The 12955-nt window shown below is 44.3% G+C and overlaps 1 protein-coding gene and 3 non-coding genes across 4 annotated transcripts in view; 1 reads left to right on the top strand and 3 right to left on the bottom strand.

Annotated features, from left to right (window-relative positions):
* Positions 1–283: 283 nt before the first annotated feature.
* On the bottom strand, positions 284–356 carry TRNAF-GAA (transfer RNA phenylalanine (anticodon GAA)). Its single transcript has one exon. It is a non-coding gene; the product is annotated as a tRNA-Phe (tRNA).
* Positions 357–4415: 4059 nt separating this feature from the next.
* On the bottom strand, positions 4416–4487 carry TRNAD-GUC (transfer RNA aspartic acid (anticodon GUC)). The gene has a single exon. It is a non-coding gene; the product is annotated as a tRNA-Asp (tRNA).
* A 530-nt stretch (positions 4488–5017) lies between these two features.
* On the top strand, positions 5018–5089 carry TRNAA-UGC (transfer RNA alanine (anticodon UGC)). The gene has a single exon. It is a non-coding gene; the product is annotated as a tRNA-Ala (tRNA).
* Positions 5090–8976: 3887 nt separating this feature from the next.
* The window catches only part of DHX37 (DEAH-box helicase 37), a 40178-nt gene continuing 36199 nt past the window's right edge, over positions 8977–12955 (bottom strand). Inside the window, exons 26-27 of the mRNA XM_035098235.3 lie at positions 11919–12016; positions 8977–10120 (exon numbers count right to left, since the gene is read on the bottom strand). Coding sequence (XP_034954126.2) covers positions 10038–10120; positions 11919–12016 — 181 coding nt within the window. The 3' untranslated portion in view covers positions 8977–10037. The remainder of the gene's footprint in view (positions 10121–11918; positions 12017–12955) is intronic.

Here is a 12955-nt window from a genome sequence, read left to right as displayed (position 1 = left end):
CACCAGTCTCTCTGTTAAGGCTGCTCACCCCGCCGTCATAGGAAAATGTCCTTAGTTAATTTAAACATTGTAAGGCGGTGAGAGGGGTGATTTAATGCTCCCGCTCCGGCCAACCTGAAATGAAATGATATGCAATGTGAAAAACATGCTGTTGAAACATTCAGCTCCTTCTTTCTTTTTTTTTGCTTGGGCAGGCACTGCGCCGCACAATACATTTCTGATCTCAGGAAAATGCCAACCGGGTAGGCAAGGAGGGTTTTTTTTAAAAAAAATAGGAAAAGCCTGCCGAAACCCGGGATCGAACCAGGGACCTTTAGATCTTCAGTCTAACGCTCTCCCAACTGAGCTATTTCGGCTGATAAAAATTGCTTTTACCCGGGTGGTACTACTTCACTATGATGTGTTTGCAGCCTGACACAGGAGTAAGTCCCCTTTGAGCTCAGTGAGACTCGCCTCTGACAGAGGATTGTGCTATAAAACTGTTTGCTGGGTATGTCTTTAAGAGGCTTACTACAGAACCTAGACTAGCAAATTTACCATGGATCTTAAGCTGGTTGGAGACCTGGGCCTAAACTAACAAAATGAATTTTAATAGGGACAAATATAAAGTTCTGCACTTAGGCAGGAATAACCAGATGCACAAATATAAGATGGGGGACACCTGGCTTAATAGCAGAAAAGGATACTGGGGTCTTGGTGGACCACAAGCTTAACATGAGTCAACAGTGTGAGATAGCAAGAAAAAATGTGAATGCTATTACAGTCATACCTCGGTTTAAGTACGCCTCCGTTTGAGTATTTTCAGTTTAAGTACTCCGCGGACCTGTCTGGAACGGATTAATCCACTTTCCATTGCTTTCAATGGGAAAGTTCGCTTCAGGTTAAGTATGCTTCAGTTTAAGTACAGACTTCCAGAACCAATTGTGTTTGTAAACCGAGTATACCTGGAATCCTGTGTCCAATTCTGGATACCACAATTTAAGAAGGATGTTGACAAGCTGGAACGTGTGCAGAGGAGGGCAACCAAGACGATCAAGGGTCTGGAAACCAAGCCTTATGAGGAACAGTTGAAGGAGCTGGGTATGTTTAGCCTGGAAAATATTATTAAGGGCCGTCACGTGGAGGAAGGAGCAAGCTTGTTTTCTTCTGCTCTAGAGGGTAGTACTCGAACCAATGGCTTCAAATTACAGGAAAGGAGATTCCGACTAAACATCAGGAAAGAGCTGTTCGACAGTAGAACGGACACCCTTGAGAAGTTGTAGACTTTCATTCCTTGGAGGTTTTGAAGCAGAGGTTGGATGACCATCTGTCATGGATGCTTTAGCAGAGATTCCTGCATTGCTGGGGGTTGGACTAGATGACCCCTGGGGTCCCTTCCAACTCTACAATTCTATGACAGTGACTGTTCACAGGCCTGGCAACAGAGGATGGTAATGCTGGGTATTTGCTAGGGCCTCAAGGCAGAAGAGGGTCCACAGCTCTAGCAGTGCTACAATTTCCACTTTTGCCAAAGTGTCAAAGAATTCAACCTCAGATGATTCTCAGTCTGATGCCCCACCTTTGCCAGGTGAGGAAGCACTCCCTGGGGGTCTTGTGCCCAGAGCCAGGTTGGGATCCTCCTCACTCTGCCATGAAGCTCACCGTGTGACATTTGACCTGTCACTCTTCCTCATATCACAGGATTGTTTCATGTACACCACCTTGAGCTTCTTGGAGAATAGATGGGAAATAATAAGTTTAATTAACCACCACCATATTAATCCCAGAAGCAGCACAGTACTTTCACAACAGGGGGAAATGAGTGATGTTATGCTAAGCAAATTAACACGTGGGACAGGAAACCTTTTTCATTTAGAATCATAGAGTTGGAAGAGACCACAAGGGCCATCCAGTCCAACCCCCTGCCAAGCAGGAAACACCATCAAAGCATTCCTGATATATGGCCGTCAAGCCTCCGCTTAAAGACCTCCAAAGAAGGAGACTCCACCACACTCCTTGGCAGCAAATTCCACTGCCGAACAGCTCTTACTGTCAGGAAGTTCTTCCTAATGTTTAGGTGGAATCTTCTTTCTTGTAGTTTGAAACCATTGCTCCGTGTCCACTTCTCTGGAGCAGCAGAAAACAACCTTTCTCCCTCCTCTGTATGACATCCTTTTATATATTTTAACATAGCTATCATATCACCCCTGAACCTTTTCTTCTCCAGGCTAAACATGCCCAGCTCCCTAAGCCGTTCCTCATAAGGCATTGTTTCCAGGCCTTTGACCATTTTGGTTGCCCTCCTCTGGACACGTTCCAGCTTGTCAGTATCTTTCTTGAACTGTGGTGCCCAGAACTGGACAGTACTCCAGGTGAGGTCTGACCAGAGCAGAATACAGTGGTACTATTACTTCCCTTGATCTAGATGCTATACTCCTATTGATGCAGCCCAGAATTGCATTGGCTTTTTTAGCTGCTGCATCACACTGTTGACTCATGTCAAGTTTGTGGTCTACCAAGACTCCTAGATCCTTTTTGACATGTACTGCTCTCAAGCCAGGTGTTCCCCATCCTGTATTTGTGCCTTTCATTTTTTTTTTGCCCAAGTGTAGTACTTTACATTTCTCTCTGTTAAAATTCATCTTGTTTGCTTTGGCCCAGTTGTCTAATCTGTTAAGGTCATTCTGAAGTGTGATCCTGTCCTCTGGGGTATTAGCCATCCCTTCCAATTTGGTGTCATCTGCAAACTTGATCATCTGCAAACTTGAAACCATTGCTCCGTGTCCACTTATCTGGAGCAGCAGAAAACAACCTTTCTCCCTCCTCTATATGATATCCTTTTATATATTTTAACATGGCTATCATATCACCCCTTAACCTTCTCTTATCCAGGCTAAACATGCCCAGCTCCCTAAGCCATTCCTCATAAGGCATCGATTCCAGGCCTTTTACCAATTGGGTTGCCCTCTTCTGGACACATTCCAGTTTGTCAGTATCCTTCTTGAACTGTGGTGCCCAGAACTGGATACAGTACTCCAGGTGAGGTCTGACCAGAGCAGAATACAGTGGTACTATTACTTCCCTTGATCTAGATCAGGCATCTCCAAACTTCGGCCCTCCAGATGTTTTGGACTACAATTACCATCTTCCCCGACCACTGGTCCTGTTAGCTAGAGATCATGGGAGTTGTAGACCAAAACATCTGGAGGGCCACAGTTTGGGGGTGCCTGATCTAGATGCTATACTCTTATTGATGCAGCCCAGAATTGCATTAGCTTTTTTAGTTGCTGTATCACACTGTTGACTCATGTCACGTTTGTGCTCTACCAAGACTCCTAGGTCCTTTTCATATCTCTCAAGCCAGGTGTCACCCATCTGGTATTTGTGCCTTTAATCCCCCCCAGTGTAGTACTTTACATTTCTCCCTGTTAAAATTCATCTTGTTTGCTTTGGCCCAGTTGTCTAATCTGTTAAGGTCATTTTGAAGTGTGATCCTGTCCTCTGGAGTATTAGCCACCCCTCCCAATTTGGTGTCGTCTGCAAACTTGCTCAGGATGCCCTCAAGCCCATCATCCAAGTCATTGATAAAGATGTTGAATAAGACTGGGCCCAAGACAGAACCCTGGGGCACCCCACTAGTCACTTCTCTCCAGGATGAAGAGGAGCCATTGATGAGCACCCTTTGGGTTCGGTCAGTCAGCCATTTACAAATCCACTGAACAGTAGCATTGTCTAGCCTGCATTTTACCAGCTTCTTTACAAGAATATCATGGGGCACCTTGTCAAATCAAGATAGGCTACATCCACAGTGTTCCCTTCATCTACCAGGCTTGTAATTCTGTCAAAAAATGAGATCAGATTAGTCTGACATGACTTATTTTTCAGAAATTTCTTGCACAATAATTAAAAGCTGTTAATTAGCAGCAATTTTCTTCCTAATACAGTAGCTCCAAATATATTTGAGGCCTGAGTGCTGGCACCAAGATCCAGAGCTGCATGTGCACCTTCCCTAGCTCAAAAAATTATAAATTTAAAATTTGTGGCTTGCCAGCGGCAAATAAGTAACAATAGCTCTGGAAAAAAATTGCAGATAAATTCCCCAAGACTAAGTACAAAACGCACACACAAATTAAAACAAACCAAGCTGCAAACAAACAGATCAGACACTATGATTTCATGTCCCCATAATCTACTACTGTACTTTTATCTTTCTTTGCAAATTAAGCAATACTTTTTAATTATACTTTTCAATTTTCCTGCATTTATAATCTGTTTTGCAAGCCAATGCTTCCTATGGAAAATTAGAGGAAAAGCATGACTCAATACAGTAATTATAATATTACTTATGGCCAGCCTGCTTTTTTGGTTAGAGAAAGATGACAAACCCCCATAATTCCTATCATGTTGCAGGGGAGGGGAGGAAAATTATCTGGCACCTCCCCGTCGGGGAATCGAACCCCGGTCTCCCGCGTGACAGGCGGGGATACTTACCACTATACTAACGAGGAACTACCTGAAAAAAAGCTTTCACAAACCGCTGATAACACAAGCAAGAATATTTCCTCTCTTTTTTGGCAGCTTTGCAAAGTAGAGGAAGTTACCACGAAGTGCAGCCCGACGTGACATACAACTGCATACGGTCCATATGCAGTTCTTTGTTCGTTTGTTTATAAGTAAGTAAGTAACATGAAACAACAAACCCTGCAAAGACAGGAAGCAATTTGAAAAGTATTGACATGGATTGCCTTAAATGGAGGAGGGAAACTTTGCTGCGTCTGCACTAGAGCTTCTGTGCATGAGGTGACTTCTGCAGCTTTAGATTCCATCTTGCTCCTTGAACAAAACTCCGTTGTACCTTCGAGGTTAGAGGACGTAGCATAAAGCGTCCGGGCCTCTAATTCAAATTGAAATGCCAGAAATTAAAAAAGGAAGCGAAAAAAAACAAAGATACAGAGGAACCTTTTGGAAGAAGGAAACAGACCGGTGGAATGGTCCAATTTACATTGTAAAACCTTTCTGAGAACAATCCGCTAGTCTTGGGGATGTAGCTCAGTGGTAGAGCGCATGCTTTGCATGTATGAGGCCCCGGGTTCAATCCCCGGCATCTCCACTTTTATTTCCCTTCCATTTGTTACATTTAGTTTATGAAATAGAATGTGTCTTTTGCTTTCCTTTGCGCGCAATGGATTCAATTTCTTTCAGTACTACCTCATGTTGTTTTTGTTTTTTGTTTTGGCAATGCTGCAAATATGCCATCCCCTAAACCAGGGAAATTAAAGTGCAGTCTGAGGCAACGCAAAAGGGTCTTAAAAATACTCACATCATTATAAAGATTTAAATCTTTTCATATTCTTTTATTATTTTTAACAAATAATGGGTGTTGGTCACTAGGCAGCACAAAGTACAGTCACAATGTGTTAAGGCAGGAAGTAACAGCAGCATGCAGAATTAAATAACTAAGCCAAGAAGCATGACTTGCAAGGGCTCTGGGTGACAAGTCATAAAATAAAGAAACATAAACCAATCAGCATCAAAAGTATTTTTATTTTTATTAGCTTTGCCACATATTTCTCTACAGCTTGTGCAAGTTTTATCTGTGGAAGCCACAGACCACATCCTAGCATGTGTCAAGGTGCTGTCATCGACTCCTGGCTGGTTGTCCAGAAAAGTATAAAGACAAGGAAAAGTTTCTTACAGTTCTTTTTTATTTCAGACTTTACAGAGAGGCTACAGAACCCAGCCTCTTGGATAATGGCGTCGCCTCGAGTGACTCTCCATCCCCCTTCTCACCCACTTCCTCATTCATCTTCACCTCCTCTACGGGTGCTGCTACGGTATGTGCCCTCTGCCTTTGAGCTCTTTGCTCTCCTGCTTTTAAGGCTTGCCAGGTTCTGGGAGATGGAGGGTCTGAAATGCTTTCTAGTGACAACGTGTCAGCCAGCTGCCACTCCAGTTTTGCCTCCTCCTCCCATCATTTCCCAAGTTTTTCCCTCATCTGCCTGAGCTGTGACCTCCTGCAAACCCCTGTTGTAAATCCATACTATCTTCCTCTTCCTCCTCCATCGAAGGGTCAGGATGGGGAGGTGGTCTCCACCACTCCTCCTCCTCCTCCTCTGTCCAGCTCCTGACAGCATGCCACCTGCATCTTTCCCCAGCGTGCTGCCACAATGAGGTGGTTTATCAGTCTTAAAAGGCAGAACCTTGTGGCACCCCCTAAAAAGCAAAGCTAAGCTGAGCTCCATTTGATTTAATCATTTTCTTAATTATTGGGAGCAGGAGCCGTTGGAGATTGCCCAACCCTGAAGAGAACCATACATTTTCATTTCAAGGTTGATGGTGTGCCAAAGGATTCAGGGACTGGGGGGCTGTCAGAGAAATTAAACAATAGCATACTCAACTATTAAGAGTACGGTAAAAGAAAAATGAACCTTTGGATAGTACTGCTTCATTGTTTATATGCTGCAGAAAAGTGGTCAGGTTCTTCCACCCGAATCACAAAGGTCTACCTGGGCAGATACAATTCCACACTATTGGTCTCAATCTTAATTTTTTAAAAAAAAGTATTGATATATTGATATGTATTTTCTTTGATGCTTTCAAGACCATCTGTCCCCTGCATAGTGGAATATACACTGTACATACACCATACATTTAAAGTGTATGTTTTCATGTTCTAACTTGCCCTAGAACCTCAGAGGGTAGGGCAGGTCAATTAATTGATCAATTAAGAACAAGAATCATCATGGGAACTGTAGTTTAAACCTCACAGAGCTATTATCACCCACAAGAAACTACAGTTCCCAGGATTCTTTGGGAAAGTTATGTGCTTTAAAGGTATGGTGCACAGAGAGTACACATGGGTGGCTCAGTGGTTTAGACCACAGCTTGTTGATCTGGGGCTTGTCAATCACAAGGTTGGTGGTTCAAATCCGCTCCACAGGGTGATCGCCCATTGCTCTGTCCCAGCTCCTGCCAACCTATAGCAGTTCGAAAGCACACCAGCACAAGTAGATTGTTGCTGCTGTGACGGGAAGGTAAGTGGTGTTTCCGTGCGCTCTGGTTTCTGTCACGTTCTCCTGTTGTGCCATAAGTGGTTTAGTCCTGCTGGCCACGACCTGGAAAGCTGTCTGTGGACAAACGCCGGCTCCCTCGGCCTGAAAGCGAGACGAGCACCACACCCCTTGGTTGCCTTTGACTGGAATTAACTGTCTAGGGGTTCTTTCTCTTGCTGGGGTTGCCCAAAATATTTAGCAGAAAACTTAAGAGGAGACATGGTTTCAAACAGTTGCACCATAAAAGTTCACAAAACCCCAAGCATGAGTAAGAGACTTGTCTTCGCTGTGATTGGGATTTTTTAACTCTCCTGGTGCCCCAGCCAGGACGGCATACGGTCAGGGATGATGGGAACTGTACTCCTGCAGCATCTGGAGAGCCCGTTTCCACATATTTGCCAGCTTCTTTTTCTCCTGACTCTGGTGTTTCATTTATAAAATAGTTTCCACCACAATGTGGTTCCAGTGGCTTTCAGCATGTACAAGTGTAACGTCTGGTGCCCAAACCTGCAGATATTAAAGAAGCAGCCTTAAATAAGCCTTGCTTTCCTGTGTTTTGCTGGTCCATGGCAGTCCTGTCACCAGAGGTTAGGGTGGGAGATTAGACAAAGAAGAGCATTTTTTACTTGTTTGCCTTCTGCAAAGTTTCAGAGAATTCCCCGAAGTTTCATCATTTGGGGGTCAAAACTCCAGTGTCAGGAACAAATTAGAAATTTCCCCATAGGAACTGATGGAAATCGTTGAATCATTTCATGAATATTTGCCTAACAAACAATTTCCCGAGAATGCCTTGAATTAAGATAGCAGGACATGCATGTATAAAATCCAGGTAAGTACTTCTCCCCTCTCGCTGCTGCCCCAATTTTACGCCTTTAATTTGAAAGGAGCTGCCTTTTAGTGAAACAGGCTTGTAGTCCTGCCTTTTTGTTTAACTGTGTGAAAAGCTGCTGTTCAGTGTCCTAGCCAGCCACAACCTCCTCCACAATACCCCAATCTCTCTCTCTCAGCCGTTTCTCTATTTTTCCACTTTCACCTCTCAGCATTCTGTGGTAATTAAGAACATTGTTTTTTGGGGAAGGGGAGCCACCTCCTTTTCTCCAGGCTGCTCCAGCTACCTCTTGTGTGCTGTTCTGGCCTACGTAAGGAACAGCACTTGCAGACTTGAGAATCAGAAACAAGAGGAGCAAATAGGGAAACCTACAAGAAAATGTAACATGGAGCAGAAGCAGTTCAGTACAGTGGTACCTCAGGATACGAACGGGATCCGTTCTGGAGCCCCGTACGCATCCAGAGCAGTACTTACCCTGAAGCGCTGAATCTGCGCATGCTCCCGTGTCATTTGGCGCTTCTGCACATGTGCGTGAACTCATTCACCACGTCTGCGCATCCACAAATCGCCGAACCCAGAAGTAACCTGTTCCGCTACTTCCAGGTTTGGCGCATACGTATCCCGTGTCATACGCAACCTGAAGCATATGTAACTAAAGGTATGACTGTATTTCAGACATTTCATTCCACCCCCCCCACCTGCTTTTCCATTCCAATTCTTCAGTCAGTCAGCTTTCTGTAGCTAAGAATGCTTAATCCTCACTGAGATGGTCTGAGGATTGTTCCTCATCCCTTCACACAGGGTTCTCTCCTGCCCACACCTACCCATAACATCTCTTATTGGATGTGGGTGGTACCATTTTGGCTACATGAGTACTCACAGCCTGAACTAGCCTTGTCCTCCAACCTGGTGCCCTCCATATGTTTTGGATTATTACTCCTATAACCCCTAACCATTGACTGTGCTGGCTGGGGCTGATGGGAGGTGTATCCACACCTGGAGGGCACCAGGTTGGAGAAGGCTGATGCCCTGAGAATCAGGAAGCAGAGAGAGGAGACAGACTCAAGAGATGGCAAAACACACAGTGGAGTAGAAAAACCAATAATGAGGCCAGACTTTCTCCAGAAAAAAACATTGATATCACTATTGCACAATTAGTATTTTTTACAAACATAGGGCAATACACACACACACACACACACACACACACACACACACACACACACACACACAGTATATATATATAATTAACAACACATACACACACGAAGCTCCCATGACTGTGGCTTCAACAGAAATAAGGCACAGTAATGGTGGCTCAGCAGTTTTCTAGAAATGAGTCGTGGAATCATAGAATTGTAAAGTTGGAAAGGACCTTAAGGATCATCTAGTCCAACCCCTTGCAATGCAGGAATATGCCTCTGTCCCACATGGGGATCAAATCTGCAACCTTGGCATTATCTAACCAAATGAGCTACCCAGGATGGTGGTGGTGGTTGCTATATATTAAATTTCTATACCCCCCTTCATCCAAAGATCACAGGGAAGTTTATGGTATAAAGCTGTTGGATGCCCAACTCCCATCCACCCCAGCCAGGGTGACCTGCAGTCAAGGACAGGTCCTGCTGTCAAGTAGTTCCCTTTTTTTAAGGGAAATTCCCTTATGTTGAATAGGCTTCCTCGCGAGAAAAGGGAAAACTGGAAAGCTATGGTCAAGGATGATGGGAGTTACAAGTCCAGAAACATCTGGATATCTGATTCCCACCATCCCCAATCACTAGCTTCCTGAAGGGATAGAGATAGGGAAAGGACAGGGAAAGGCAACTTGACAAGAGCTAAGCAGGTGGGGTGGGCAGAAGTGACCGGAGGGGGTAGCACTGCTTCTAAAAATCCAAATGTGCCCATGGGCCAAAATAAGTTGGTAATTCCTGTTACAAACACACACAGCCTTGACAGCTTCACAGTCAATCCAACTCCAACCCCCAAATCCTTTGCATGTGGGAGTCCAAAATACAGTGGGCCTGCATGGATCATGGGTGGGGTGCTCCTTAGGAGGAAATTGATCCTGCTTGAAGAATCCTCTCTTTCCATTCAAATACAGACATCGATTTTCCTTGTGTTTTCATAGCTGGTGCTGGTTCCAGGACAGGGTGGATGATATGAGCTTGCATGAAAGATCATGGTGGCAAGGGTGGCCAGATTTTAGATACCTGTTGGTGTGTAACTTCCGGGATCCACTGGCAATATTCTGACAACAAATCTTTAAAAAGAGAAAGGAAACCATCAAGAGTGAACACTTAACAAACAGAATTTCAGAAACAGAGTGCAATCTTATGGGTCAAGGGAAGTCTGGGGGAAAAGATATAAGTCTTCACATGACATCTGAAGCAACTAACAGAAGATGCTTCATAGATGTCCTAGTGTTGTTGTGCAGATTATTCTGTTTTTCACACTTCTATAAACCAATTTGGAATGTTCTGATGGAAGGAGTGGGGGGCTAACAAATATTATAAATAAATGATTTTAAAAAACCTGAAGCCACACAGCAAATTGTACTGTACTCTGCAAAATCCAACTGGTGTGCGGCAGGCATAACAATGCTGTTGGCTGGATAGTCACAGTTAGGTCATGCCAGGGTCAAACACCAAGTCTCTGCCCCCATTGTCTAGTAAAGGTAAAGGGACCCCTGACCATTAGGTCCAGTCGTGGATGCCTCTGGGGTTGTGGCGCTCATCTCGCGTTATTGGCCGAGGGAGCCGGCGTACAGCTTCCAGGTCATGTGGCCAGCATGACTAAGCCGCTTCTGGCGAACCAGAGCAGCACACGGAAACGGCGTTTACCTTCCCGCTGTAGCAGTACCAATTTATCTACAGTGATGCCTCGCTATATGAATGCCCTGCTAGACAAATTTTTCGCTAGACGAATGGGTTTTGCGATTGGAGGTTGCCTCGCAAGACGACTAGGTTTTCTATGGCCGCCGCTTCGTCTTGCGAAGCGTGGCCATGAAAAGGCGAAGCGGCAGCGAGTCAACCTCCGATCACAAAACCTATTCCTCTAACGAAAGGGGAACCAGCTGTAGTGGGGGAAGAAGGCAAAGGAAGATCAGCTGTCAGCGCCTGTCAGCTGATCTTCCTTTGCCTTCTTCTCCCGCTACAGCTGGTTCCCCTTTTGTGTCCTGCTGGTCTCTGCCGGTTGCCGCGAGCAGTGAGGGGAAGAAGGGGGGAAGCGGAGTATGAGGTTGGCTGGAAGCACTAAAGGGTGGGTGGAGGGTTGGGTGGTGGAGGGGAGCTTATAAGATTGTATTTTAGTTAATCAGTGATAATTTTTGAATATTTTGTTTTATTGTTTTATTATTTGTTTATTGATTTATTGATTACTTTGAAAAAAAATAGTATAGTGGTATATCTAGCAATGATCCCTACTGTGCGGTATCCCAGTGCTGTATCACCTATAAACAATGAAGGCCTGCAGGCCTGCCTCTTGTGCTCCAGGGAGACAGGTAACAAATTCCTGTGCTCATCTTCAAAACCACAAGTAACTGATTGCTCATAGCTGCCAAGTTTTCGCTTTTCTCGCGAGGAAGCCTATTCAGCATAAGGGAAAATCCCTGTAAAAAAGGGATAACATGGCAGCTATGCTGATTGCTACTGTGTCGTCACCCGGACTCCAAAAACCATGGGTGGGTGACAGTGGGTGACCTACCTCCATGAACCGTTCTTAAAAGTTGCTTTAGAAATTCTAACACTGGACACAGAAATATTTGGGAGGAAATAGTTTTGGATTGTTTGTTTGCAAGCAGTGAAGGGGGAACCAGTTGCTGTTGGCCTACAACTCCCAGAAGCCCTAGCCGGCATGGCCAATGGTCAGGCATGAGGGCAGATGTAGTTCCAGCACATCTGGAGGACCACAGTATGTTGGAACATACTTCCAAGGGAGAACCCAACAAATCATCTCACTCACACACAGTTTGGGTAGAAGGTCGATGTGGCTCAAAAATAAAGTTAAAATAAATCCACAAGAATGGTGAAGTGTGCTCCTTGTACACCTAAACAGCTTACATTTTGGGTTCTTCTTCCAGGCAGCAAGTAAAGCATCCCTGTTATCCACATTTTCAGAGACAAGAGCTTGCAGCAGTGACTCTGTCCTTGGTTGGAGCCTGCAGGGATTCCCAAAGCAGATAGGCAATAGTTCAGCACATAGATTAAACGTATGCTCAAAACTCTGAAGAAGCTCAAATGGCTCAGTTCTCAGGAAAAATCTCCCCCCGCTCAGATAAAATATGGTCCCTGAAGAAATCAGGATTTTTATTTTTATGCCGTGTCTCTCTAGGAGCAACCCAAAACAGTGTGGTTTAAATCAGTGCAGTTCTGAAAGGTCCAGTCTGCTATATTGATTCAAAATGTCTAATTGTAGCCAAAGAGATGATAATCTGCACCTTGACATTGGGAACCATCATGCAAAATTAGATTGCATTATCTTAAGAGGTGTCCAAATCCATAGTGAATTGACAAAGAAATACATTGAAGACTATGTGAAAGTTCAGTTATTCTAAGAAACAAAAAAATACTGAGTTCTATAAACAGGTAATCCAATTTGTTAGTTTCTATGGCTGTGTACGCCCCTCACTCCCCCCACCACATCTGAGCTGACTTCAGGAATTCCTTACGCAGATCCAGCCCCAAATCGACTGGGGTGGGAAATGTTTAACTAGGGTTTTTTTAATCCTGTCTGATTGGGAGGGGGGCAGGGAAGGAGCAAATTCAAAATTTTTCTGTTTCATTAATTTAATTTTCATCTCAATCTCTTGATTAACAAACATCAAAAATTGTGCTTGTAGGAATTTAATTGCTTGACATACTTTATCCTTTGGTTTTGCGATTAACTCCTTCTCCATGCTCAGTAGGGCATCTAACATCTCCTACTTCTTTTTTCTCGTTTCTCTCTCACTGTCTACAAGCTGCCCCAAAACTCCTAAAACAGCAGCTGGTTTGCTGTGGTAGCAACACCGGCTTCCTTTTCCCCTTGCGGCAAACCAGGTCCTGTGTTAATTATGTTGCTTTGAATGTATACTTTGTATTTTACTTTCTTCAGTAAT

Source organism: Zootoca vivipara, chromosome 16 (assembly GCF_965207765.1).
Source record: "Zootoca vivipara chromosome 16, rZooViv2.hap1.1, whole genome shotgun sequence".
NCBI lineage: Eukaryota > Metazoa > Chordata > Lepidosauria > Squamata > Lacertidae > Zootoca > Zootoca vivipara.
This window is presented reverse-complemented; position numbering and strand designations above follow the sequence as displayed.